The sequence below is a fragment of the Cheilinus undulatus genome, linkage group 10, assembly GCF_018320785.1.
Source record: "Cheilinus undulatus linkage group 10, ASM1832078v1, whole genome shotgun sequence".
Lineage (NCBI taxonomy): Eukaryota > Metazoa > Chordata > Actinopteri > Labriformes > Labridae > Cheilinus > Cheilinus undulatus.
The window spans coordinates 12,074,334-12,101,814 of record NC_054874.1 but is presented as its reverse complement, the minus strand read 5'-3'; the positions used below and the strand labels follow the sequence as shown (position 1 = coordinate 12,101,814).

General features: G+C 40.1%; 1 protein-coding gene across 3 annotated transcripts in view; it reads left to right on the top strand.

The window, feature by feature from the left end:
• tenm2 (teneurin transmembrane protein 2) overlaps positions 1 to 21,944 on the top strand; it is a 274,412-nt gene extending 252,468 nt beyond the window's left edge. For all 3 annotated transcript variants that reach the window (XM_041797918.1, XM_041797919.1, XM_041797920.1), the window contains 14 exons: positions 792 to 946; positions 1,226 to 1,327; positions 1,619 to 1,792; positions 2,132 to 2,769; positions 5,971 to 6,146; positions 10,707 to 10,942; positions 11,301 to 11,597; positions 11,841 to 12,398; positions 12,489 to 12,758; positions 12,886 to 13,296; positions 15,409 to 15,519; positions 15,731 to 15,998; positions 19,175 to 19,305; positions 19,691 to 21,944. In XM_041797918.1, coding sequence (XP_041653852.1) covers positions 792 to 946; positions 1,226 to 1,327; positions 1,619 to 1,792; positions 2,132 to 2,769; positions 5,971 to 6,146; positions 10,707 to 10,942; positions 11,301 to 11,597; positions 11,841 to 12,398; positions 12,489 to 12,758; positions 12,886 to 13,296; positions 15,409 to 15,519; positions 15,731 to 15,998; positions 19,175 to 19,305; positions 19,691 to 20,428 — 4,265 coding nt within the window. In that variant the 3' untranslated portion in view covers positions 20,429 to 21,944. The remainder of the gene's footprint in view (positions 1 to 791; positions 947 to 1,225; positions 1,328 to 1,618; positions 1,793 to 2,131; positions 2,770 to 5,970; positions 6,147 to 10,706; positions 10,943 to 11,300; positions 11,598 to 11,840; positions 12,399 to 12,488; positions 12,759 to 12,885; positions 13,297 to 15,408; positions 15,520 to 15,730; positions 15,999 to 19,174; positions 19,306 to 19,690) is intronic.
• Positions 21,945 to 27,481: the final 5,537 nt, after the last annotated feature.

Sequence of the window (27,481 nt, the reverse complement as noted above, 5' to 3'; positions counted from 1 at the left end):
AGTAGATCATTGGATGTTAGAACATTGTGACACCAAACTGTCAAGGATGTCACGCTGTCACATTTCTCAGTCATCTACAAGCCCGTGTACATGTGGGACTGCAGATGTTAGTATATACCGTATTTGTCTGAGAGAGTGGAGGAGGCAGAGCAAGGAGAAGACAATGAGCCACCGGTTCCCTCTTACCTGTCACAGGAAAAGTCACCATTCGTGCATCAGCTCAACCTCTCTCTGTCTCTTTCTCCCTCATTTGCTCTGTGCCCTTTCCTGTATCTTCCATCTGTTGTTGTGTATCTCAGAGCGTCTACGAGTTATTTTGGGGCACAGTTGTCTCAAACAAACAAACCTGTCTGAATTCCTTCTGCCTGTTAGACCGATAAGCCTGACACTGCACCACTGGTAAATGTTAGAAGAAGTGAAACAAATGAAAAGTAGAAAGGCGGGGTGACAAAAAGGAAGGAAAAGTAACCAAGGAAGGAAGAAGAGCACACCGGATCACTTGCCTTTCTGAAGAATCATCTTGCAGTCTACAGCTGCCCTCTGGGAGGAGCATAAGCTCTGCATGGCGATGACTCATCCCCAAAACTAACACTCCTCTAACAGTTCAATGCCCGCTCCATCACTTTGTTCCCTCTCAATCGCTGAAGCATAGAGCAATTCAGCTGTCAGGGCTGCTATCTGTTTTCAGCCGGTGGAAAGAGTGAAGTTTAATTGACTAAAAACGTCTATGGGTTGCCCGCAGTCTTTGAGTTATGATTCGTCACTCATGGTGTTCATATTCCCTTTGACAGGTATCGCAGTGGATAAAAACGGCCTGATGTACTTTGTGGACGCCACTATGATCCGAAAGGTGGACCAGAATGGCATCATCTCCACTCTGCTGGGGGCCAACGATCTCACCGCCGTACGGCCTCTGAGCTGTGACAACAGCATGGACGTTAGCCAGGTAGGACGTTTAGGAGGAGACAAGGGGTGATGGTGTGATAGATGATGATCTAACGGCCCCTGTGAGTGCTGAGCTATGATGATTGTGTGGACACTTGCCAGCCAGGAGGTCGGGGATGGGGCTGATTTAGGGTGGGATTAAAGAGTCCAGTGATGTATTAATGGATCGAAAGAAAGTGAGGACTGCAGTCACTTAAAAAAATGAAGTAGACTAGTATGAACTCTGGCACCCTCTCAAAACGCCTTTCCCAATACTGATATCCTCCAACTTTGTTTCTAGGTTCGCTTGGAGTGGCCCACAGACTTAGCAGTGAACCCCATGGACAACTCTCTCTACGTCCTGGAAAACAATGTCATCCTTCGCATCACTGAGAACCACCAGGTCTGTAACACATGGCTGAATGGCCACTACAGAGCCCTTAGAGTGGACACTCTCTGTACGCTTTTGACAGGATTTAGTCCTAATTAGTCTTTCTCTGCCCAATTTAGAAGCAAAAGTTCAGCTTTGAACAAAGTTTTGCAGTGGCTGCAATATTACTGTTTAATTAGCTCCAGGAATATTTTACTTTCTGGACTCTCACTTCATTATTAAAAGTTTTATTTCTACAGTTTCCATAGCAAACCCCTTTAACAGCTCTGTTTCAGAATAATAGCCCCCTGTCATTTTCTGCAGGTGAGCATCATAGCGGGCCGACCCATGCATTGTCAAGTGCCAGGAATCGACTACAGCCTCAGCAAGCTGGCGATTCACGCCGCTCTGGAAAGTGCCACAGCCATCGCCCTGTCACACACTGGCATCCTCTACATCGCCGAGACAGACGAGAAGAAAATTAATAGAGTGAGACAGGTAGGAAATGGAGATGGACTGTGCTTCATTTTTTGGTTGTGTTGTTGTTGTTTTATAACTTTTTTTTTTTTTTTTTTTTTTAAATATATAAAGCCGTTTTGTTGGCTAGCAGAACTGACAGCACAGCTGGTCAGGCCATGTGTGTGTTTTTAAGATTTTCTGAGATTGTTTCAGATCTCCAGACATTACATTCAGTTCAGAGACTTTAACTTTTCCATTTCTCTATTTTGATAACTCAAAATGACTTTTGCTTTTGATAATACATTTTCTTCACTCACTGGTAACTTTCTTGCAGCCTCATCATTCCTTTTCCATATTCTGTCTCTGTGTTTTTCTTAGGTGAGCACTAATGGAGAAATCTCTCTTCTGGCTGGTGCTGCCTCCGACTGCGACTGTAAGAATGATGTCAACTGCAACTGCTTTTATGGGGACGATGGATACGCCCCAGACGCCAGCTTGAACTCCCCCACATCCTTGGCTGTGTCCCCTGATGGGACGCTCTTCATTGCCGACCTCAACAACATCCGTATCAGAGCAGTGCGAGCGAACCGTCCCGGCCCTGCCGTCTCAAGTGTGGGCTTTGCAGGATCGGCGCAGTATGAGGTCGCATCACCAAGGGAGCAGGAGCTGTACGTCTTCAACGGGGAGGGACTGCACATCCAGACCATAAGTCTGGTGACCGGGGAGCCACTATATAACTTCACCTACGGTCCTGATGGAGAGCTGTCTATGCTGGTGGACAACTGCAACAACACAGTGAAGGTGAGGAGGGATGGCCAGGCGCAGGGAGGAGGAGCCGGCCTGCTTAGACTGGTGCTGCTGCCAGAGAATCAAGTGGTGACCCTCGGACTGGATCCCACAGGGGGGCTGCGAAGCGTGTCAGCCATGGGCCAGGAGGTGGCTCTGATGGGTTACAGTGGCAACACAGGCCTCCTGGCTACCAAAGCTGATGAGACTGGATGGACCACATTTTACCAGTGAGTGTTTGTGAAAGTGTCTGAATATGCGTTTGTATTTTTTAACCACTCTTCCACACATCTGAAATACAAATGAATGACTTTCACAGGTTTTATGTTGATCACGTTCCAGTGCAATCCCGGTTATTCATGTGATACCTCACATGGTACACTGCTGCCCCCCAGTGTTAGCTTTTATTACTGCAGCCAAATAGGGTGACTGGTCTGTTCTGTCCGGCAGGATGGTGTTTTGAAAGTGTGCACATGTGTGAGCATATATTTAATGTCTAAATCTCAGTTCATATCTTTACTACGGCCTTAAAAGTTGTATGATTTTATAATATCTGTAACATTCTTGCTGTGTTTTATGGTTTATTTGAGATAGAATGTACATTTTCAGATCAGCATTATAACAGCAGATGTTGTAGTTTTCTCTCTTTCAATTTAAAAGTGTTTTTCTATCTATACATTATTGTTGAGTTTATTTTTAAGAAAGGTTAAACACTGGGCAGTTAATCAAATTTTAGATTAAATTGGAATATGTCCTGCTGCAGTTTTTAAATCACAGAAGGTGCAATATTTCTATGGCCTAAAATGTGTTTCAAGATACCAGTTTAATATGTTTTTTGAGGCAGAGATGTTCTGCTCTACACATCATGCAAACATTATACATAAAATGAGGAACTTAAAAATAATTGCATATTAAATTGCAGTATTGGGGAAAAAAAAATTGCAGTAAGATTATTTTCCCATATCGTTCAGCGCAAGTAGGGATGCAACATAAATGAGGATACTAGATGTAAAACAAACTGCAAACTATGCAACAAACTGAGGAACATTTCATATAAAACAAACTTTCAAATTCATTGCTGTAAATGTAATGGTCTTAAGAAGTTTTCTTATTTGTACTTGACATCAGTGTGTACCAAATCTTGGTATTTATACTTGCACTTAGTTTGGAAAAAGGTGGTGTCTTTGCATCTCTACTTTACAGTTTGTTTCTTTTATATCTCTTTGAAGTTTACTGTGCCCATGGTGCATATTTAGCAAAGTTGCAGTGTCAAGGAAAAATGTATTTTTACTAGGTAGAAACCAGAATCAGCCTTATTTGCCAAGTATGCTTGCGCAACAAGGAATTTGCTCTCAATCTACAGGAATTAAACATTAAATATTAAAAAAATGACTAAAATTGAAAAAAGTATGAAAATTAAGCTGTTAAATGATGTTGAACAGCCATCTGCCGAGACTGTAAATGGACAGCAACAGAATCAACATTATATTAAACACATGTCCAGGATCAGATCTGCCTACAGCAGGGACTGGGCCCCTGAAAGAGTCAGTAAATACGCCCTGCTTGATTTATTATTTCAATGCATATGCCTCATCTATGACGATGCTCTCCTAAACTAATAAAGTCATCTCCGACACGCCCCTAGTGTTGGCTAGTTTTATAGAAGGTGTTTTTTGCAGATAGCTATTCTGGTAGTTAGGGTCATGTTTGACAAGCAACAATGCAGGTCTTACATTTTACATTACATTTGCAGAAAAGAGCTTTTTTACTTTTTGTCAGTACTTATCCTTTGACTACATAAACTAGGGCAGAAGGATTTTGGAGAAGTAAACTGATTGCGATTTTTCCCCCAACACTGTGGTTGCAATTTAATATACATTTTATTTTTTAAGTTGCTCATCATTGTTATTAAAAAAAACACAAGCAATAATAATTGTGTTATAAGCAGCCAATATTACATAGATTAAATAAGGCCTTAATCATTTTGAAAAAAAATCTAAATGATATTACTACTTAAAAATAAAAATAAGGAAAGTAGGATTATTTAGCAAGCTGTTCTTTTAAAAAGTTGACATTTAAATGATGTGCAGGGAAAAAAATCACAGCGATAAAATTTAAACAATTACTTTGAGACACATTTCAAGTCCAAGTAATATTGCACCTCCTGCGCTTTGAAAAGTGCAGAAACTTTTATTAATTGCCCAGCCTTACTATAAAACACTTAAAAAATGTCTACCAGGTTCATGTGTAGTTTCATTTTTTCAGCACAAGCTCAACTTTATGAAGTGAGAACTAATTTTTACTCATTGTTTTAGATATAGGACCTCTAAAAAACCCAAAATAATAATGTTAAAAATGACATTTAAAAATATATATACATCAAAATATGAATAACTTGTTATTTTGAGAGTTAGGCATTTAGAAACTGCTCTAAACTTACACGTAAAAGTGGTTGGATAACATATTTCAATCTAGAAAATGATTTTTTTTTTTTTTTGCACAGAATACATATGTATCAGTAAGGCATTTTTATCTACTAAACAATACCTACGTTTCAAATGATTGTTGAACTTAAGTACACAAAGAAAATATGGCATCTTTGCATTCCAAGACTGTGAGAAATTCCCGAGCAGTGCAAATTAAACATACATAGATGTTTAAGCAAGCCAAAATCAACCTAAATGCAGAAAAATACCATTATAGACATAGGCATTTTTTCATTTTCAACTGCCCGACTGTATAATGTTTTATGAACAGCATTACAAGGACAATCAAATAGCACAGACTGCATTTTTACAACACATAATAAAAATATAAGATTGTACTTTTTCTACAAAAAAATGACATAAAATGCCAATGGCTGAATATGAAAAAATACTATTGCCAGTCCTGTAACACTGGTATGGGACAGTGTGGAACACTGTACTCCATGTGTAAGATTAATCTCATATCAAAATGAATGATATTTCCTGTTCTAATTAACCTATTAACATCAACCCAAAACTGATAAAGAGCTTAACAATCACACTTTCCACACAAAGTGATTAAATTGCAAAAAGCAGCTTTGTTTTTTATGCTTTATGTGATAAAAGGAGCCCATAATGACATCACGCTGACTTGATTGTGGACTCCTAAGATTTAAGCAACATTTAAGGGAGTATGGAAATTTTTTGTAGGTTTTAATGACCATTTAAGTTTATATTTTTCTGTTGCTTATATTGAGGTTTTTACTGGCCTGCTAGCAGCTGGGCCCAAAAAACTTCCCCCATTCTCCCTCTTTATGGGTTGCCCTGCTACAATGTCTGTATTGACTGTGTGGTGTTACCAGGATGAAGTATGCATGGTCATTCTGATATTAACATTAACAACTACACTGGCCATGTCCGTGTAATCATGTCCTTCTCCTCACCCCAACACTCCTAATCTCCAAGGTACGACAGCGAGGGTCGCCTGACCAACGTGACCTACCCCACAGGAATGGTGACGAGCCTCCATCGCGAGATTGAACGCTCCATCAACATCGACATTGAGAGCTCCAGCAGGGACGACGATGTCACTGTCATCACCAACCTGTCCTCGGTTGAAGCCTCGTACACTGTGGTGCAAGGTAAAAACACACTCAGCACTTACGGGACACGCAGCAGAAAAGAGCTGGTCATGAATTTTTAAATATGTTTGTGAAATTGCAGAGTATGAGGCACGAAGGTGGACTGAAGCGCGGTGCAAGATGTCACTCGAGGGCAAAATTAATCGAATTAAATATGCATGATTGAATTGATTTTTTCAGTCACTGTTTTTGATAAAAGTGCATGAAATCCTTAAGAAGTGTAACTGGTTCTTTTCATATGTTATTGATATATTGATGAGATGCACAGTCTGCGCTGTAGAGCTACTTAATCTTAGCATTCAAAATCATAGCCGCCCTGAGTGATGCTGAATATGCGCCGGCCTGCCGCCTCTAATTGAAAGTCTTGTAATTTTCACTCAGTTTTGTGGATGCTCCAGGAGATTATTTTCCTCCCCTACTGCATCCAGCCCTCTCTCACTCCCTCTCATGGAGTAAAATTACCAATATATAGTTGTTAATCCCAGCTGGGATCATCCTGCTTTTGAATATCATCACAGAAAAATTCATTAACTCATGTAGAGTGAATCCTCCTCATCCCTCAAGCTTTCTCCTCACATACACACACCGTCATACAAATGCAGCTCTCAACCGGTTCCCATGATCCCTGAGCTTATTTGGTCTGTTTAGAGAGGAAGAAGACGAAGGAGAGTAATTGCCTTTCTTCCCTTGACCAGTGTGAGTGGCGTGACAGAAGTGTGTATGCAGACTGTGGATGATATGACTCTGAAGGCCTCAGAGAGAATAAGTTGTAGATGTATTCAGTGATCCACCTGCAATGGGGGAGGAAAGCGCTAGAGTTGTTCACAGCACTGTAAGTCATTTAAGGTTTCCAGCACACTGTGTGGGTTTCAGCACAGCTCTCTGCTGACATACTCACTTAACCATCTCCCTCTCTTTCCGCTCTTTCTCGCTCTCTTCATTAACTCCTGCACAGTGAATTCTCCTTGGCCCTCGAGCTCCCGTTTCTCTCCCTCTCTCTCTCTCTCCTTCTCCCTCGCTTCGGTTTTATTACGAGGTTGTTCAGACAGAGAGAACAGGGAAGATTTATCTAAAGGCTGTTGCTGCCAAGTCAATGGAAAAAGCTTCACTTGTCTGTTTGAGGCATTGTTAAAATGCGCCTGGAGCTTTATTACAAATTGGCCTTATGGATTACTGTCATTTATGGCAGAACTTCAAAGAGAGACACCATCTGATCCCCTCACCTTTTGTAAATGAATTAAACAAAGATCGCACGCTGAATGTGCCAGATATTTCAGAGTCCAAAAACAATTTTATCTTACTTTGAATCATATCTTCGTGATCAGAACGTCTGTTTTCAGACATCAGAGGAAAAAAATTAGCCTCAGCATTAGGCACGGGCTTATCTGTTTCTATTCTTGTTTGAGACTGAGTCATGGGGAGATAGGAGGATTGTGATAGCTGTCGGTTTATCCAGTTTTTTTATTCTGAATAATTCTGAGTTATGCCTTTAATATTTCATGGACATGTGCTGGTTCCTGCTGATGGGGGCCTTTTTTTCTAGTTAATTTAAGTGCAGACAGGAAAGAAAACACAAAACCAGCTCTGTTTTATAAACTGTAAATCAACCAAAGTGTATGTTTTTCCCTCCACCTTGTAAAATGTAATTGCTGTGATGCTTAGAGTGTTGAACTGAACTTAAGTTACAAAAACATTATTCAGTGTCAGACCAAATGAAAAAAACCCATCCTTGTTATGTTTAAAGTATTAGACTATCCAGTTTAAATCGTGGGTCGGCAATATTAAAACTGCTCTGAGCCTTTCTTCCGCATCAGGAGGTTTTGACAAGCTATTAAAATTTCTTTTGAAATCTCATGACATCATTTTTTCTTTAAAAAAGTGCCAAGCAGACATATAATCCTATATTTTTTATAAAGCCAATGCCCCCAATGATTCTCTTGTCTTCTCTGTCACTTTAAAGCCCATAGGTCAGATAATTAGGTAAGACCCCCATCCAGCTTCAGAAGACTTTAAACAGTGCAGGATTTCTTTTAAATATTTGAGAAAAACTCTGGCATTAATGTCAAACCCCATTCAAATACTTTAGTTTATGGTCATGCTGGGGTTGTATGAAAAAAGCTTCAATGAAAGCAAGTGTATTTGTCTATGTTCTCATCAAAATATCCTACAGTTTTCCACCATGCAAAGACATATTTCTTAAACTCTTCCTCCCTTTTCTCTAAAAATTGAACACAAACACCAGTTTTCAAATAATCATATTTAAAAAGTTATAACTGTGTACATAATCAAACTCTGTTCTCATGTCATAAATACAGCAGTCAGAAGGCAAACACTAAAAAAGCAGTCATTTAATACTAAAGAGCAAAATTTAAAATGTGGTCAATGATCTTCCTAGGTTAAAGTCAATTTTGAGGTAGTTAGACCAAAAATAAGTAAAATTTATAAAAATAGATGATACAACTGCAAAAATCCCAGTCAGATTCTCCAAAATAGACATTTGAAGAACAGAACCTTTTGCACACCTGGTGAGGTGATAATTGTTTTATCCAGTGTCACTCACTGTCATTCTGTGACAGGGGTCATCAACTCCATTTTTAGAAGGGCCAGCTTTTTCTTGACTGTTGCTGTGGGGGTCGGACATAGAAATAAACTGAAATGAAATCAATATTTTTGTCTAGTTAACATGTGTTTGTAAAAACATTGATTCATTTCAAAATTAATGGAACTTTAAGCCTTTAACAGTGAGATCAGTCCCTTTTAGCTATACTGCAGCCAGCCACAAGGGGGCGATTGAGATACTTTAGCTAATATGCTGTGTTGTGACTGACCGAAACTCATGCAGAAAACAGATCTTCTGTAAAGATTCTGAGAGGGGAATATTGTGCTCTCAAAGAACCTTATGTGAAAATTAATGTGAATAACTGCAACTTTAATCAAGATAACAATAATAAGTATGTGTTTATTATGCCAAATTACAGAAATACTACTGTGCTTGTCTGGTAAGCTGCTAGGTCAAAGGTTTAATTTAAACTTCAAGAAAACAGCTAAACAATACCATGCCATAGTTTTGCCCTCTAAAGTTTTCTGAATTTAATAATCCTCTGGGTGTTGGATAGCAAGCCGTGAGGGCCTGATGCGGCCTGCAACTGATTATCACTGTTCTATAAGAAAGAACTTCATCTATCACTCTGAAATTTTTAGGGCGTTTGCTGATATCCAATATGCTGACATTTACTAATTAATTTCAGACGATGCCAATATTTAAATGTAGTTCAGACCTTAAACACACAATTTAATGTTAAGGATGAACATATTTTTAAAAAATCAGTTCTTAAAACATACTTGAAAGTTTCAGGAATGGTGATTAATATAGAAAAAAGATTTTGCTGATGATGGTCTGTTGGTCCAGCCCAAAACTTTGTACGGTCAATATTTAAAGAATATCTATGCAGATTTTTATAGCCAAAATATTGGTGGAAAGCTGCAAGAAATCTTCATATCTGCTGATACTAGTAACAGATAATATTGTGCATCCCTTGAAATATCTGTTTTTGGTGTTTGTCTTCCTTTCCATCTTCTCTCTTTTCATCTTCCTCAAAGTCTGCCACCTCTCACACTCCACCTCCTCAGGCTCTCAGACTATCTCCTTCATCTTTGATATCAACTTTAACTCACTTTTGCTCTCTGGTCTGGCCTAAACTGGTTTTACATTTTCAGAGACAAGTATTTTCATTTTTGACTGGCTGTGTTTAAACAGTGACAACTGTGCTTAAATTTCATCTAACTTCTGCTTTGAGTGGTTACTATTGTGCATCACAAGTGCATTTTAATTCAAAAAGTGTTTTAGAAAGTGAGATTGTTTTTCAGAAAAAAAGAGAAAATGAGTTTTGCTAATTGTGTCTGATCAGGAAAAGTGTTCAAGGTTTTGCCAACAAGAGGGCAGATTCCATGAAGTAGTTTAGGGAACCGTCCATTTGGTTTAGGGTATGGGAAATAGAGTTTTAACAGTTGTGAAAAACATTATTACACTCAGTATAAGCCACCTCTACGAAACAATTCAAACATCTTATTTCAAGATTTGCATAAGAGAAAAGATAGGCTTTAATTTCTTGTAATTAGAAAAAAATCTGTAAATTCAGCAAGTAAAATTTACTGACCCTGCAAAATGTAGAGACCTTGTGTTTCCAATGTACGGCAATTTGGAGTGAATGTTTCCACCCAGAAATGGCCAGCATTGTTTGGTCAAAGTACCTGGATGGATTTTTCTTATCAATCTGCAGCTGGTGCGTGCAGCTCCTATCCAAACAGGAACAGACACCTGCAGTGCAGCACAATACACTGACAGACAGACACAATGAAAGCAACACCAGTCCTGAGATGCAGTCCCCAAATGCTGATGTGGAGCCAGTCTCAGCTTTTATTTCACAAGAGGTGCAGTCAGTCACAGGGCAGACATATAGAGAGAAACAGCCATGTGGTCTTACACTCTGAAGAAAGCAGGATTTCAATATGTTTAGTTGACATTGCTCTTACTTTCTCTTTGTGTTTCTCCCTCTACAGACCAGGTGAGGAACAGCTACCAGCTGTGTAACAATGGGACCCTAAGAGTGATGTATGCCAACGGTATGGGCATCAGCTTTCACACAGAGCCCCACATCCTGGCAGGCTCTGTCAGTCCAACGATTGGTCGCAGAAACATCACCCTGCCCACTGACAACGGCCTTAACTCCATTGAATGGCGTCTACGCAAGGAGCAGACCAAGGGCAAGATCACCGTGTTTGGGAGGAAGCTGAGAGTGAGTTGTGTTTTTGTCAGCCTTGGCTTCAACACATCTAATCAGACCAGCATACATCTTTTCCAAACCAAAACAAAGGACATTTGCAAACAGAATTTTATGCCTGAATTACAAAACCTTACACTTCCTTATCTAGAAGCCTAATATCCTTGGTTGCACAGTTAAAATCTGGTATTCTTCCTCTGTTTATAGAGGATGGTCGATTTGAAATATTCCAAAAGAAAACAGACTTTGTGTGATCCAAGTCCCATTATCTTTTTCAGTCTTTAAAGTATGATAACCTAAAAGAATGGTTGCCTCATGGAATGGATTGTCTAGTAGAAGAAGTTTAACCTTTTTCCTTTTCTCTTTTCCTCAGGCTCATGGCCGAAATCTTCTATCCATAGACTTTGACCGTAACACACGCACTGAGAAGATTTACGATGATCACAGAAAGTTCACACTGCGCATCATGTATGATGCTCAGGGTCGACCAGCTATGTGGCTACCCAGCAGCAGCCTGGCAGTGGTCAACGTGTCATATTCATCTACAGGACAGCTTGTTGGGCTGCAGAGGGGGAGCATGAGTGAGAGGACAGAGTTTGACCCCCAGGGACGCATTCTGTCTCGCTCTTTTGTGGACGGGAAGGTGTGGAGCTACAGTTACCTCGACAAAGTGAGTTCATTTATCTACAACATTGTCATCCAGGTGTCAAATCTTGCCAAGAAAAGGCAATAGCAGGAAGGAAAAGACGTGGATTGCATGAACTGAGTGAAATAATACATCATTTTTATGGTTATGAAGATTCAAATTTGTCAGCTAAGAGCAAATTACTCCGGGTGCTATTTCACAGGAGGCAAGTCATCCATGATAATGCGATTAAATTAATCCGCATTTCTCCTTCCTTTCTGCTTATAGTCCATGGTGCTGCTCCTGCAGAGCCAGAGACAGTACGTCTTCGAGTTTGACGCCTCAGGTCGGGTCACAGCTGTCACCATGCCCAGCGTGGCCCGCCACACCATGTTCACGCACGTGTCAGTGGGTTACATCCGTAACACTTACAACCCCCCAGAGAGCAACGCCTCCATCATCCACGACTTCAGCGAGGACGGCAGACCTCAGGCCTCACACTTCCTGGGCACAGGCCGCCGTGTCCTCTACAAGTACGGCAAGCTGGCGAAGCTGTCAGAGATCGTGTACGACAGCACCGCCGTCACCTTCGGCTATGACGAGACAGCTGGTGTGCTAAAGATGGTCAACCTGCAGAGCGGGGGCTTCTCGTGCACCATTCGTTATCGGAAAATGGGCCCGCTCATTGATAAGCAGATCTATCGCTTTAGTGAGGAGGGAATGGTCAATGCGAGGTTTGATTACACCTACCACGACAACAGCTTCCGTATCGCCAGCATGAAACCAGTCATCAGTGAGACTCCACTTCCTGTTGACCTCTACAGATATGACGAGATCTCTGGAAAGGTGCAGAAATGTTACTCTTAATATTCTCTGCTTGGTGATATGTCTTTCATGGCATGCCAGATCTCTAAATCTTTCTCCCCCTTCCTGTAGGTGGAGCACTTTGGAAAGTTTGGTGTCATATACTATGACATCAATCAGATCATTACCACAGCTGTCATGACGCTGAGCAAGCATTTTGACACTCACGGTCGTATCAAGGAGGTCCAGTATGAGATCTTCCGCTCTCTTATGTACTGGATGACAGTGCAGTACGACAGCATGGGGCGGGTGGTGAAGAGAGAACTCAAAATCGGGCCCTATGCCAACACCACTCAGTACCGCTATGATTATGACGGAGACGGACAACTCAGTGGTGTGAAGGTGAATAAACAGCCTCATCCTTACAGCCTGCTGTTTTTTGGAAAACTGACAAAACCTCAGATGCATCAGTTTTGTTTATAATTGCATTACTTTGTTGATTAAATCCCTTTAATAAACTTTTCCCCAGGTAAATGACTGGTCCACCTGGCGCTACAGCTACGACCTGAATGGTAACCTCCACCTGCTTAACCCTGGGAACAGTGCCCGCATCTTGCCACTCCGCTATGACCTCAGAGACCGCATCACACGCCTGGGAGATGTCCAGTACCGCCTTGATGAAGATGGCTACCTGAGTCAGCGTGGCTCAGATGTCTTCGACTACAACTCAAAAGGTCAGCTGCTGAGGGCCTACAACCGGGGCCCTGGGGGATGGAGCGTTGTGTATCACTATGACGGGCTGGGACGGAGGGTGTCTACTAGGAACAGCCTGGGGCAGCACCTTCAGTTCTTCTATGCTGACCTAAACCACCCGACCAGGGTCACACACATCTTCAACCACTCCAGCTCTGACATCTCTTCTCTGTACTACGACCTGCAGGTAGGCCTGGGTGTAGCTCTGGTTGTAACTTAACTTTGTTGGCAATATTTTAAAGATGTGAGAAACTTCACAAAGGTGGTTTGAAACACTTGGAACTGCAGTACAGTTTGTTACCGCATAAATAATTTCTAAAGCCTCTCCCTGACCTCAACAAGGACATTTGAAATCACTTATCCAGAGTTAATGGATGTAAAAGCTATACGCTTTACCACATATTATATCAAAGTGCAGTGCTACAGCTTGATTATACCTGTTAATGAGGAAGTGTTTTATTGGTTTCCAAAAGTGCCGGACAGTTTTAGAGACAATGCTAGCAACAAGAAAAAGCCATAGACAACAACAGAGTGCACAGCTTGATAGTTTTCAGTCTTTTTTGGGGAGTCTTACAGGGCAACTTACCTCAGAATCCAATGTGTAACCACATTTTAAAAGTATTCTTCCATCCAAGAAGTTAGAAGTTAGCTGTTTCTTGCTGTTTCTTATCATACAAGCTTTTTTTATGTGATTTACTTCAAAAAGTTAAACTTCTGTGTATTCTAGATTCATCTCATACAAAGTGAATCATTTCAACTTTTTTCTTTTGTTTTTTTATCTTGATGATAACTGCTTGCATCTCATGAAAATCCAAATCTCAAAATATTGAAATATTCAGGAAAAGTCCAGTTTGCAAAGGTTTTTTCCCTGACATTTCTGTTTTATAAATCCATTTTAAACTGATGTTTTGTGATGTTCTAATACTTTGAGATGGTGGAATTTTTATTTTTGTGAGCTATAAACTGTTATGTATGAAAATAATCTAGACTATATGGAAGTTTCATTTCTTGAATTAAATTAAATTCGATAACATTCTATTTTTTGAGATGCACCTGTTTATATTTTACTGATATTTCAGGCAGAAATTGTCATATATTCTGATACCAGTATCTAGATCTTTAAGACAATATCAGCTGATACCAAGAACATGCCAATACTGCCATGGATCCCTACAATTCAGTAAGGAAGAACAAACAGAACTTCCTCAAAAAACATGCACATTAAGCAATTAATATATGTTTTACAGCAACAGTAAAAACATGCCTTTTTGAGCTGCTAACAGCAGTTTAACAACCTGCTGACAAACAGTGAACTCTGTCGAGCACTAAATAAGAATATGATCCTTTTTAAAGAGCCCATTCTTTCAAATTAGACTTAAAATTAATTCTTTTAATCAAACAACAGATTTAACAGCAGGGAGTTTCTCTGAGACTATTCTGACAAACTGCTTAAAATAACACACATATTTTTTTTGTGCAAAGAAATTGGCCAGCTGTAGTTCAGACATAAGAACATACTTTAACTTCCTAAAAACTCCACAAATTTACGCTTCACTTTATGAGGTGAAGCATAATTCATACTGTCTGCTATGTACAGTGGTTTTGTGGTACATGCAGATCTGGATATACACTTAATTTTTTTTTTTACATATTTTCAGTGACTCATCCAGCACACGATGAACAGTCTGTTTTACTGATTGCTTTTGCATATTTTAGTAACCTGAAAATAGGCCTTTTGCTTTTGCACATTGACTTCAGGTAGCAAGGATCATTATGAAACCAAGATGAAGGAAGCAAAGTGACCACAAGCTCTGTTCCTATTGCTAGTTACTCCAGGAACCATAAAAATACAGTCCGCTTGCTCTGCCTCTGATTAACTAACCCTTATTTTCTGACTCAACCAAACACTGACCAGTTCTAGCCAGTTAGATTCAAAGTTAATCAAGACATGCCTTTGCCATACTAGTGAAAAAAAGTGAAGCTTACTTTTGAATGATGGTCAGAGGGGATTTAAAAGAGGGTACACTATATGGAGACTAAGAAATAAGTGGATATACTCTGTTTATCTGGGCATACCCGGCACTACACCACTGGATTTGTAAATACTGATAAGAAACTTTTTAAGCAGGTATCTTCCTATACTGATATTATGCCTAAATGTATTGGGCATCCCTAAAATTTGGTAGGGGGTATAGTGTGGACTAGCATGGCATAAGGTTAATGTATGTCTTCTGTAACAAAAACTGGCAAAATTATTGTTGCATAATTGAAATTAACTGAATTTCTGTTTCATGATCAGGGTCATTTGTTTGCCATGGAGGTTAGCAGTGGCGAGGAGTACTACATAGCTTCTGACAACACTGGCACACCATTGGCTGTCTTCAGCAGCAACGGGCAAATGATCAAGCAGGTAAGACATGACGTTTTCCCCATTACCTTAATTGAAATAAATTTCTGCTACAAAATGTCTTGGAATTGACTGGAAAATTCAGCATAATGCTGCACACTGAAGAAGCTTCTCTGGGGAGGCTCCTCTGTGCCTGACACATTGTTCTGACCTTTTCCTCAGAAGCAGAGCTGAGAAAAACCCAAAGTAAATTGAATCTGCTTGTGTCACCCAGGTGCAGTACACTGCCTACGGAGAGGTGTACCTGGACTCAAACCCAGAGTTCCAGCTGGTGGTCGGTTTTCACGGTGGTCTCTATGACCCCCTGACTAAGCTGGTCCACTTCACCCAGCGGGACTACGACGTGTTGGCCGGACGCTGGACGTCGCCTGACTACAGCATCTGGCCCAAGATAGGGAAGGATCCCTCGCCATTTAATTTATACATGTTTAAAAACAACAACCCCCTCAGTGACATGCTGGATGTCAAAAATTATGTGACAGGTAAAGAATTTCTATCAATTTATTAGATGCAAAAATCAAATTTTGTTCAACTAAATATATTTACAACAACTACACTTACTTTTGTCATGTCTGAACTTGCTAACCATTTTCTCAAGTGCATACATTTTCAGACATAAGATTTTATAGATGATTGTGTAGAATATTATGGTAAATTCAATGGCCTTCCTGGTCTTGCCTTTAATCAAATTCTACAAACCCTAATTTCATAAAAGTTTGGACATTGTTTTAAAATATTAAACAGAATCATACAATGATTTATAAATCCTTTTCAACTCCTGTTCAACAGAATACAGCACAGATACAAGATATTTAATGTTCAAACCAATCTTTTTATTATTATTATTTTGCCTTTTTCAAAAATACACACTGTGAATTTGATGCCAGCAACCCATTCCAAAAAAACTGGGACAGAAGCATGTTTGTCACTGTGTTACATCAGCTTTCTGGAGACATGACACACATTCTTAAACTGTGAAGCCATGCTGCTGTAATTCATGCAGCATGTGGCTTGGCTGATTTAAGCAGTGACATTCTTGAAAAAGTGAATCTGAATCTTTTAATGATATTACGGACTGGAGATGGTGAAATTCTTTGCAATGGCATGTTGAGGAAAGCTGTTCATAAACTGTGGGACGATTTGCCCATGCAGTCTTTCACAAGTGGACTATTAATGACTGAGCCTCTTTTATACCAAGTCATGGTGCAATCACCTGTTACCAATTAACCTGCTGACCTGTGGAAGATGTTTATTGAGTATTACACAGCTTTTCTTGTATTTTCTTGCCCCGTCCCAACTCTTTCAGAGCTTGTTGCAGGCAGCTCAGGCAATTCAGAATGTGTGTTTAATAAAAGAAAAAAAATCACTAAATATCCCAACTTTTCTGGAACAGGGGTTTGTATTCCCATTGTTTAGCTGATTTTGCTTTGTCTAAGGTTGCTTTCAAAGTTATTTCTCCATAGCATTTGAACCCTGAAGCACATGAAATACATGATGATGTGATTATTATATGCAAACATTTTTCTCAAGCACACAAGAGAAAGGGTTTAAAATTGATTACTTACAGTGGCTATAAAAAGTATTTAACCCCTTTTTTTCTATTAAGTAATGTCAATTGAACAAAAATATGTACAGTAACATGAGTAACTAAAAAAATATTCACCCTCTTAAGTGACTGACTTAATTTAACAGAGGTCCAGCCAGTTGGTGCTAGCACTCTCACAATTAGCGAAATGGGGATCACCTGAGTGCAGTGAATGTGTCTCAAGTCATTGTAGTATAAAGACACCTGTGTCTGGAAGGTCCAGTAACTAGTTAATTAGTATTCCTGGCTACCATTACACCATGAAGACAAAAGAACATCCTGTGAAACTAAGAGAAAAGGTTATTGAAAAGGATAAGACACAGGAAGCACTCAAAAAAATCCAAGGCATTGAACAAGGTCTGGAGTAAATCCATCAACAAGAAATGAAAGGAATATAATTTTGCAAAGCAGATGGATACACCCGTTTCCGTGTTTCTCACTGACAAATCCATCTGGCAAAGCTCCTATCTGAACCGTTTGGGCCCGGTTAGAAAGTGACAGGACCAATCAGCGTCAAGGGGCAGTACTTTTGGGCGCGGCGGAGTCGTGACGTAAGCAAGCAGCAACAAGAAGCCGGTACAATTACGGCTGAAGACATAAGCGTGGATGCTGCTAAAGCGCCAGTTTTATCAGAACTTGACGACATTTCTTCATTAAAAGAAAAACAAAGAACAGCACTGAGTTGTTTCCTTTTCAAAAACAACAAAAATCGTGTACTGACACATGTATAGTCGCCATGGTTCACATTATGCAGTTCTATAAGGAGTTTACTCCTTCGGTAGGTGCGCAGCTCGGCAGCTACGTCACGTGTTTTGTTGCTCTGATTGGCCCGTAAAGATGTGACAGACAGAACGTTCATCCAATAACCCTCCTATTTTTTGTTTCAAAGGCTCTGCCCTTTCCCAAACGCTGTGTACGAGTGGTTTACCAGATGGATGTGTGAACACATCCATCTGGCATGCCAGATTAGAAGGCATACGGAACATGTTTAAATCTGCCTCGATCAGGCCGTCCTCACAAACTGAGTGACCGTGCAAGAATGAGACTAGTGAGAGAGGCCATCAAGAAACCTATGACTACTCTGAAGGAGTTACAAACTTTAGCAGCTGAGATGAGAGAGACTGCACACCACCACAAACACGCCATCCTTTCTGTGAAGCACACTGGTGGCAGTATCATGCTCGGGGATGCTTCTTGGCAGGCAGCCCTGGAAGGCTTGTAAAGGTAGAGGTTAAAATGAATGTGGCAAAATATAGGCAAATCCTGGAGGGCAATCTTATTCAGTCTGCAAGAGAACTGTGGCTTGGGATTTTCTAGCAAGACAATAACCCAAAGCATACAGAAATGGCATTTGTGGCTGGACTTGAGAAGGGCTGTTCATGACAGAGCTTGAGCAGTTTTTCAAAGAAGAATGGAGTAAAGTTGCAGTGTCCAGATGTTCAAGTCTGATTGAGACCTATACCTAGACCTACCTAGACTCAGTGCTGTGATTGCAGCGAAAGGCACATCTACTATATACTGACTTGAAGGGAGTGAATATTTAAGCACTTATTTTACATTACATATCTTTATTTAAATGGCATTACTTTGTAGAAATCACTTTGACATTAAAGAAGGGTTTTTTGGTCAAAAATGCTGAATTATATTGACCATGACTGATTTATAATATCAATAAAAGGATGAAGGATTCAAGTGGGTGAATACTATTTGTAGGCATTGTAGACTATTCAGATAAATTTTGAATTTCCCTCAGGATTAATAAAGTGTCTATCTAAATTCAACACAGTAAAGAGCTTTCTGTTCACACATCTAGTAAAATGTTACTCTAGTCTGGTATTCTCTGATATTGGCTGATATCTCAAGAGTGCAGAACAAACAGATTGTGATGGACAAGATAGTTTGAGCAAGTTACAAAGTACTGTACTACAGATGGCACGGTTGCTGCTAGCCATGCATAACACCAGATGAGTCACAGACATGAATACACTTTCACATTTGGAGAAGAATGATTAATTTGCAACCTTGTTTGACTCTGTTACTCAGCGAATGAATTTTTCATCCTGTCTGTTGTAGATGTGAAGAGCTGGCTGGTGATGTTTGGCTTCCAGCTCAGTAATATAATCCCAGGGTTCCCCCGACACTCGCTCTACTTTGTGGAGCCACCGTACGAGCTGCAGGCCACACAGCACTGTGAGAACGGACAGGTATGAGCCAGTGTTCTTGTTTTGTTGTCAACAGAATCAAAGCCAAAATGATTCCCATGATAGTGATTCAGCTTTTCTGGTGAATGTTGGTGTTATTACAGAAACCAATCATCTGGTCACTGTAAAGCAAACAAGAACAAAAACACAGTCTGAGAATGTTACAGATTTTTTTCAGTTCTTTTTTGCCTAATATATTAGTGCCATATTAATTGTTTAATCTCTTACTTTGCATGGCTTTTTACATGTATATTAATGGTGCTCTATAAGAAAAAAAATGCCTGGCTTTAATAGCAGCCTATTAAAGCCAAGCAGAATCAGTGTTAGTTCATGACTATGAAAAAAGTCATGAAAAAAGTCACAAAGCTTTCTTCTCTGTCTTATTCAGCTCATCACCGGCGTACAGCAGGCAGCAGAGCGTCATAACCAGGCCTTTATGGCTCTCGAGGGTCGTCTTCTCAACAAGGAGCGCAGAAGACGCAAGGACAAACCCGGTCACTGGTTCGGCACCAGCACTCCCATCATAGGTCGAGGAGTAATGCTGGCTCTGAAGGAAGGCCGGGTGGTGGCCGGAGTGTCAGCTTTGGCCAGTGACGACAGCCGAAAGGTGGCTCTGGTACTCAACGGTGCTCAGTACCTTGAAGGCACCCATTACACCCAAGATGGTAAAGACTGTCACTACTTTGTGAAAGTGGGCTCTGCTGACAGCGACCTATTGGCTTTGGGGCTCACCAATGGGCGTAAGTCCCTGGAGAGCGGCATCAATGTGACAGTGAGTGGCCGCTCAAGGAGAGGAGTGACTGTGGAGTTTGCAGTTCCCTCGTTAGTACTGAGCATTCGGTACGGGCTCGCTGTGGACGTGGTGGATGAAGAGAAGGTAAGACTGTTGGAGCTGGCCAGGCAGAGAGCCCTGGCCGGGGCCTGGGCCAAGGAGCAGCAGAGGGCCAGGGACGGAAAGGGAGGTAGTCGCCTCTGGACGGAGGGGGAGAGACAGCAGCTCTTAACCACAGGCAGAGTACAAGGCTATGACGGCTACTATGTACTGCCTGTGGAGCAGTATCCAGAACTGGCTGACAGCAGCAACAACATCCAGTTCCTCAGACAGAACGAGATGGGCAAGAGGTAACAGCCCTGAGGACTGACTCTTCCCTCTGTCCCACTCTCATTTCTCTAGATCCTGCTCCTTATTCCTACCCAGCCTCCTCAACCCTTCTCCTTTAAAAAACCCATGGAGATTTAACCAACAAATGGGGTTACTCACGGAACGCTGCAGGGACTTTTGAAAAGAATGACTTACCAGAAAACATATTGTTAATTTTACTGCCACAGGCAAAAAATCTATTGTTTGGTCAATGGCTCTTTTTTTGAAAAACTTTGAACAACTGAAAAAGCACTGAAGAACTTTAAGAACTGATGCTTAGTGAATAAGAAGATTCCCCTTTTTAAAAAAGATAGTGATATTTTCGCCCATATTTTTTGGGTCACACTGAGAGCGGCCATGACAGCTACTGATCACACATTGGAGTTGTACTGCGCTGGCTCTCTGCAGTTAAGGCTTGTCTGTCTCTAAAAAACACTGAAGGCACAGGGACCAAAGTGGAGACAAAGCTACTCCAGAGCGCAGCCATTACAACTTCGCATCAACCGAGGACATCACCAACAGCGACTGACAAGGCAATGTGAAAGGTCGTCCGGTACTTTGAGTCGTCTCCCTGTCTCAGGCCTCCCATCGTCCACCACGGACCAGCCCGCTGCCACCGAGGCAGCACACATCCAACCAAGCAACACACAAGCTAACGGCATCATGAACAAATCCGAGCTGTTAATGGACGAAAAATAAACTTTTTAAAAAAACAAAGTCAAAAAAAGTGATGGCTATATTTGTGGACAGTGGTATCTCACAGCATTGTTTATTTTGAAATGGGGAGAAGAATCATATTACTACATATGTGTCCGCCTACACTAAATTTCAGGATGTTGCGTATACTGTAGATGCCGTAGTTTTGTACGTTTCAGTCGCGGTAGAATTGTGAGACTTTCACCAAGGCACTTCTGTACAGAACGATCAAACACACAACTCACAGAGTCCGGAAAAACATAATAAGTTAGTATTTATTTTATTTTAATCGCTTTTTATTATTTATTCTTAGTACTATATGACAATCATGAATGAGTCACCAGTTCTATTCCAAATGAACATAATGGATGAGTTTATTTTCTTTTGTAAAATATGTATGAAATGTTCATTTTGTTTTTGTATTAATTTCAGTTTGCTGCCAGGGCAAATAATAGTCACTCTCAAAAAGAATAATTTATGTAATAAAGTGTTTTAAAAACGGTTTATACTTTAAATAAAGTCTTTAAAACTGTGAAATCTGTTTTTTCGAAATATATTTCGATGTACAGTGTATAGACCTACCTTTATGCAGCACAGTAGAATATTGTCAAGAATATCGAGTTTTATATTTCTAAGAGGAAGTGGCTTGTAATGTGCAAAATCTTTAGCTGGTCTTACTACTCTAGAGTTTTGTGGCACTCTAATATTCCATATCTACAATATCAATCCCCAGTTTGTTGTTTTTGACTGTTTTTTGTTGGAAGCAGAGATGTTTCTGTCCTAGATCCCGACAGCAGTAGCAGTAATGGATCCCTCTCACTGTGAAGAGACTCGTGCTGGATGTCATAATGTACCAAATCAGTATTATCAAAGGATGATTCTTATACATTCACTGAAACGAGACTCTTCTGAGAACCTTATCAATAAAACATAATTGTTTACTTCAGCTGAGCAATGTGTACTTCACTTTCATCTCTTTTTTGGGGGAGGGTTGAAGTTGTTTATGTTCTTTTCTCCAGCAGCAACTTCCAACAGACTTTATGACACTTTTTTCATTTCAAAGGAAATTTTGGAGGTTTTGTTGCTTCACTGAAAAGCTTCATTAACTGAACAGTTTGTTAATTATGCACAAGACTGATAAGGATACAGGCTACATGCTCCAGATATTGTTTGCAACAACTCACATTACTCGTGTTTTTCTCTTCTTAACACATTTTAATTTTATTCTTAACACATTTTAAGAGATCAAATGTTTTTAAAGACGGGTTGTTTCGTCAGTTCTGATGTGCTATTATGTAGCCATTGCATTAGCTTGTTAAAGGCTTCACAAAAACTGTTTTTTTCTGATCATTGTGCTCAATTCAAACTAATTTAAGATCTCTACTCCAATTAAAATAAGATGACCAGATTTCTTAAAGACCTTGTAAAGTGAAAATCGATCTGTATTTAGGTTTGTTGTATGATAGGTCATTGTCTTATGAACCCCCAGGTCAAATTTCAGTCAGATAAAACATCTCTAAGTGTTTAAAATTAAGCTTCAAAATCAGGAAAAATGAGGCAGTTAAATTTGCTCTATGATGGTGTGGGCATGTCTTTTGAATGACCCGAAGCCACGCCCACGCAGGAGACATACGATTCTGTCAGATTTTAAAAATGCTACGGTCTGAATCGAGGAAAGCACTTGTGCCATTAGCCTCTCTCTTGACCTTTTGTTGACCTTAGAAGAAGAGACATTGGCCATATTCTAGCTTAAATCTGTTATGATACTTTAAATGACCCATCAGCCACTGTGGCAGATTTGGCAGAGTTACCTCACAATAAAAAGAAAAACAGCATTTAACTGTTAACGTTCAATAAAGGCAGTGACATCGGCTAACAACAGACTGTACTGAAATGAACTACTCTGTTATTTTGGACTGTAGTGTTAAAGGGGCGAGGTCATTCTCCACTGTGGCTCATGGCATCATGATCCACATATTGGACCCGCCCACAGAGGGGTGAAAAACTTTCTAAAGGTCTCAATCCAAAATTCCGTCACATGTAGATCTCAGTGTTTTCACATTTAAAGCAACCGTATTCTAACATATCTAGTGTGTTAAGACACAAATTTTGAATTTTACTTTACAGGGCCTTTAAATGGGAATTTCCATTTTGGCGGACAAAAAAATAATCAAATATTGTCAAGATGGCATGGAACACATCCTTGACTACTTTATATCAACCTGCAATAATAAACAAGACGCCAGATCGACTCAAAACCATTGCATGAATATATTTCACATTCATCTAGAAAACGTTTCAGAAGGGCAGGACTTTTCAGAAAATCTTCAGAAGCTGACTGGAGGAACGTTCTGTCTGTCACATTCATAAAGGGCCAATCAGAGCAGAGCTGAGAGATGGAGCACTGAGCAACGTCATCCCCCCTCTCCTCCAGCTTTTTTTTTATCCCATCTGATTGGTTAAAAGTCCTACACTCACACACATCGAGTCAACCGCAGCACTAATGGTCAGGCAAAACGATAAGGAGAAAAATATCCTCCCTTAATTTTGTGCTCTTTTTTGAAGGGAGGGGCCACATCACTACAGGAGACATGCCAATACATCTCTGCAAGGACAAGCTTTCTGTTTGCTCTGGTTTAAAAGAAATTTAGTCCTGTTACGATTAAACGGCTGCATTCCTACAGCAACATCCAAGCTAACAGCTACCACAGAGAGGCCCTGGATATCCTGGACAAGCCCACCGTAATGATCGCAGGCCCATGCCACAACAGACCAGGAGCAGAGCAAAAATATCTTTGCTGTCACGGAAAGCTTTCAGTGTTGCTCTCTGCCCTTTTAAAAAAAAAAAAAATGTTTCCACTTCTGAAAAATTGCAGCTGTGGCTAAGTCCAAGCTAATCACTCCACTAGCAGGTTGGAATTCATTTCCAACAGCTAACCCTTTCCCCGTAACCATAACAAACTCATGCCAACGCAGGTTGGCAGTAGAGCAAAAACACCTTTTCTGTTGCAGAAAGCTTTGAGTGTCTTCCCAGGTAAACATGCAGGTACTCGATGGTGTCAATGGCTACAGTTGCCACACAGGAAGGCAGATTTTTAACCTTAAAGGGATACTTCAACATTCTGGCAAATTTGCCCATTGCCATAATCCCTATAGTCTTACTAATAGGTTCGTTACCTTTAGTTGTCGGTGCAAGTTATTTTTAGATCGGTGGTGCTGAGTTAGGAGCTGCTCTGCCAATGCAATGGATTCCAGTGGATGATATCCCAGCTTTCCCTCATCAAACTCATCAAATACACAATCCAACAACTCCAAAACGCTCTCATGGACAAGTTGTGACCTGCACATTCACCATGCTATGAAATAATGACGTATAATTATGTAACATTACAACACATGAAGCAAATACTCTGAACTATTTCTTGAGTAAACCACTAAGCAGAAGTCATGTCTGGAGTACAGTTCCAGCATTGCATTTACCTTTTCAACATCTCTGTTTCGTAATGTTCCATGAATATTTCATGGCATTCACTTGCCTCTTCCCTTCTTTTACTTGCTTTTTTCCTTCTTTCACTTATCTCTTTCCTTCTTTCACTGGCTGTTTTCCATCTTTTACTGGCTGTTTTCCTTCTTTCACTTGTCTCTTCCCTTCTTTCACTTGTCTCTTCCCTTCTTTCACTTGTCTCTTTCCTACTTTCACTTACCTTTTCCCTTCTTTCACTTGCCTCTTCATTTCTTTCACTTGTCTCTTCCCTTGTCTCTTCCTTCACTTGCTGCATTCCCATCATCACTGCTAATTCTTTTCTTCCTCCCTCTATCATTTGCATAAATTTTTTCCTATTTCTCCACCATCTGCTGTATTCTCTGTTTATTTCTTTAAGGTGGAAGTTTTAGGCTGATACACTTTGCTTTTAGCTTTGCAAATCTATCTTTGACCTCCCTGTGGTCAATATTGACCAACATCTCCCTCCAAATGATATTACAGCCAAATTACTTCACCGCTCCTGACCCATTGTATTCCTCAGCCATATGCATAGTTGGTGGAGGGCACTGAAAGGCCTTTCACAACTGCAGCTGGTAACTGGGATCCTCATGGAAGCTTGGAAGGTGGCCTTAAGGGAGGCCTTTCCTCATCCAAAAGGGAAAGCACACTTTGAATGGTGGGTAGTGCTAGGTCTTTCTTTTTTCTGTCGTGGAAATTTTTTGCAAAAAGAATTTCTTCAGACTTCATTTGGATGGTGGAATGTTCATCCAGATGTTTGAGCGCCTCTTTATTCAGGAAATGCTCTGAAGCAGGCTGACATGCCTGTACGCCTATCAAGATTTTTTCCCTGTGGTAAATTAAAATGGCATGAAGTATTTCAAGTATTTCATCAAGGTCTCAGTAAAAGGGTTAAAAATGTACATTCCTAATGCTCAGCATTTAAAAAAAAGGCTGAAATACCACCCACCCATAAACAGATGGAATCCTGACTTGTTTAACTTTTTAACACAAGCTCTACTCTGATTTATTGTCATCTCATCTCTCCACCACATAATAGAAAATTATCAATAGTGGTCCAGTCCATAAGGACTTGGATCTTTCCAGAACTACAAAAAAAAACATCCAGCAGATTTAACTTACATATCACCTTTATCATTAATGTCTCTGAAAACCAAGCATTCACAGTTGAAGTCTCTGGCCATAAAATAATGAAATAATCATATGGAGGTAAGAACTCTGAGTCTAATGTTAGGGTTGTAGATCTTGGTGCATGTCTTCTCCATCACCAGTGCATGTAGTCATGCTAATAGCATTATGTATAAATAGCACTGTAAGAAGACTTTATTTTGTACTTTATCTGCTGGATTTGTAAACAGAAAACAATAATCAACACTCAGCATGTATGCTATATTAACCCTGATGGTGGTTGGTATGCTTGCCTTTGGTGCCCCCAAGTGGCCAATTAAAGTAAGTTATTGAAGGTTTTTAATTTACCTAAGATGAATCGAGGCATCACCAATGAAAACTGCTTTCAGCCAGCAATAGTAAAATTACTCATAACCCAGACTGACCTCCTGTCTACATATAAGAGAGGAACAGTGATTTAACCCTGTTGTTGGTCATTGTTAGGTTATTTTTCTTTTTACTGCTGTGTGGTTTAATCAACAAACCCCATTTCCAAAAGAGTTGTCACAGTGTAAAATGTGAACAAAAACAGAAAACAGGGATTTGAAAATCTTTGTTCACCTTAATTCAGTTGAATGCAGCCCAAATACAGTGATACAGGTCTGGAGGGCATGCAGACCACTCTAGTACTTGCAGTCTTTCACTGTCAAGCCGTGTTGTTGGGCAGAATGCGGTATGGCGTTTTCTTGCTGGAATAAGCAGAGATGCTCCTAAAAACTGTCCTGCGTTTATAAAAAAACATCTGGATGGTCCTTTTCCTATTTAGCACAGAGGACTCCATATTTCCAAAACAATTTGAAATGCAAACTCCTCAGACCAAAGCATACTTTTGTACTTTAAGTCAGTCCATCTCAGACGGGCTTGAAAAGTCAGTGGTACAGCTGGGTGTCTTTCCCTTTGCATGGTAGTCTGTTAACTTAGATTTTTAGAAGTATTGACATACTGCATTAACTGACAATGCATTTCCTGAGCCAACAATGTACTCATCATCATCATCATCACCATCATAATCATCTCATCATCTCATTTTTCATGCAGTGCCCACTTATGGTGCCTATTAAAAGTATTCACCATCTTGGATGTTGTACCCTTTTATTAATTTTATAAATGAATCATCATCATCTAATTTGGCTTTTGTGAAAAACAAAATTATAAAGTGAAAACAGATTTCTACAAAGGAATGTCAATTAAATAAAAATGCGTAATGTCAAATGTGACTAGATAAATATTTACTCCTGTCAGCTCAGTATTTAGTAGATACATCTTTGGCTGCTATCACAGCTCTGAGTCTGTGTGGATAGGTCTCAATCAGGCTTACACATCTGGACACTGCAATTTTAGAATCTCCATTCTTCTCTGCAAAACTGCTCAAGCTCTGTCAGGTTGCACGGGAATCTGGCAGGTGTCTTATACTACAATCACTTTAGACACATTCACTGCACACGGATGATCCTAAGTTCATTAATTGTGAGATTACTAGCACCAATTTGCTGGACCCCTGTTGAATTAGGTCAGTCTCTTTAAAGGAGGGGGATATTTATTCAGTCACAAATTTACATTACATAGTTTTATTTGATAGGCATTACTTTGTAGAACTCTGTTTTCACTTTGACATTTAAGACTTTTTAATGGAATTGTTTGGTTTTTATCTTTTCTTGCCCCCTCAATATGAC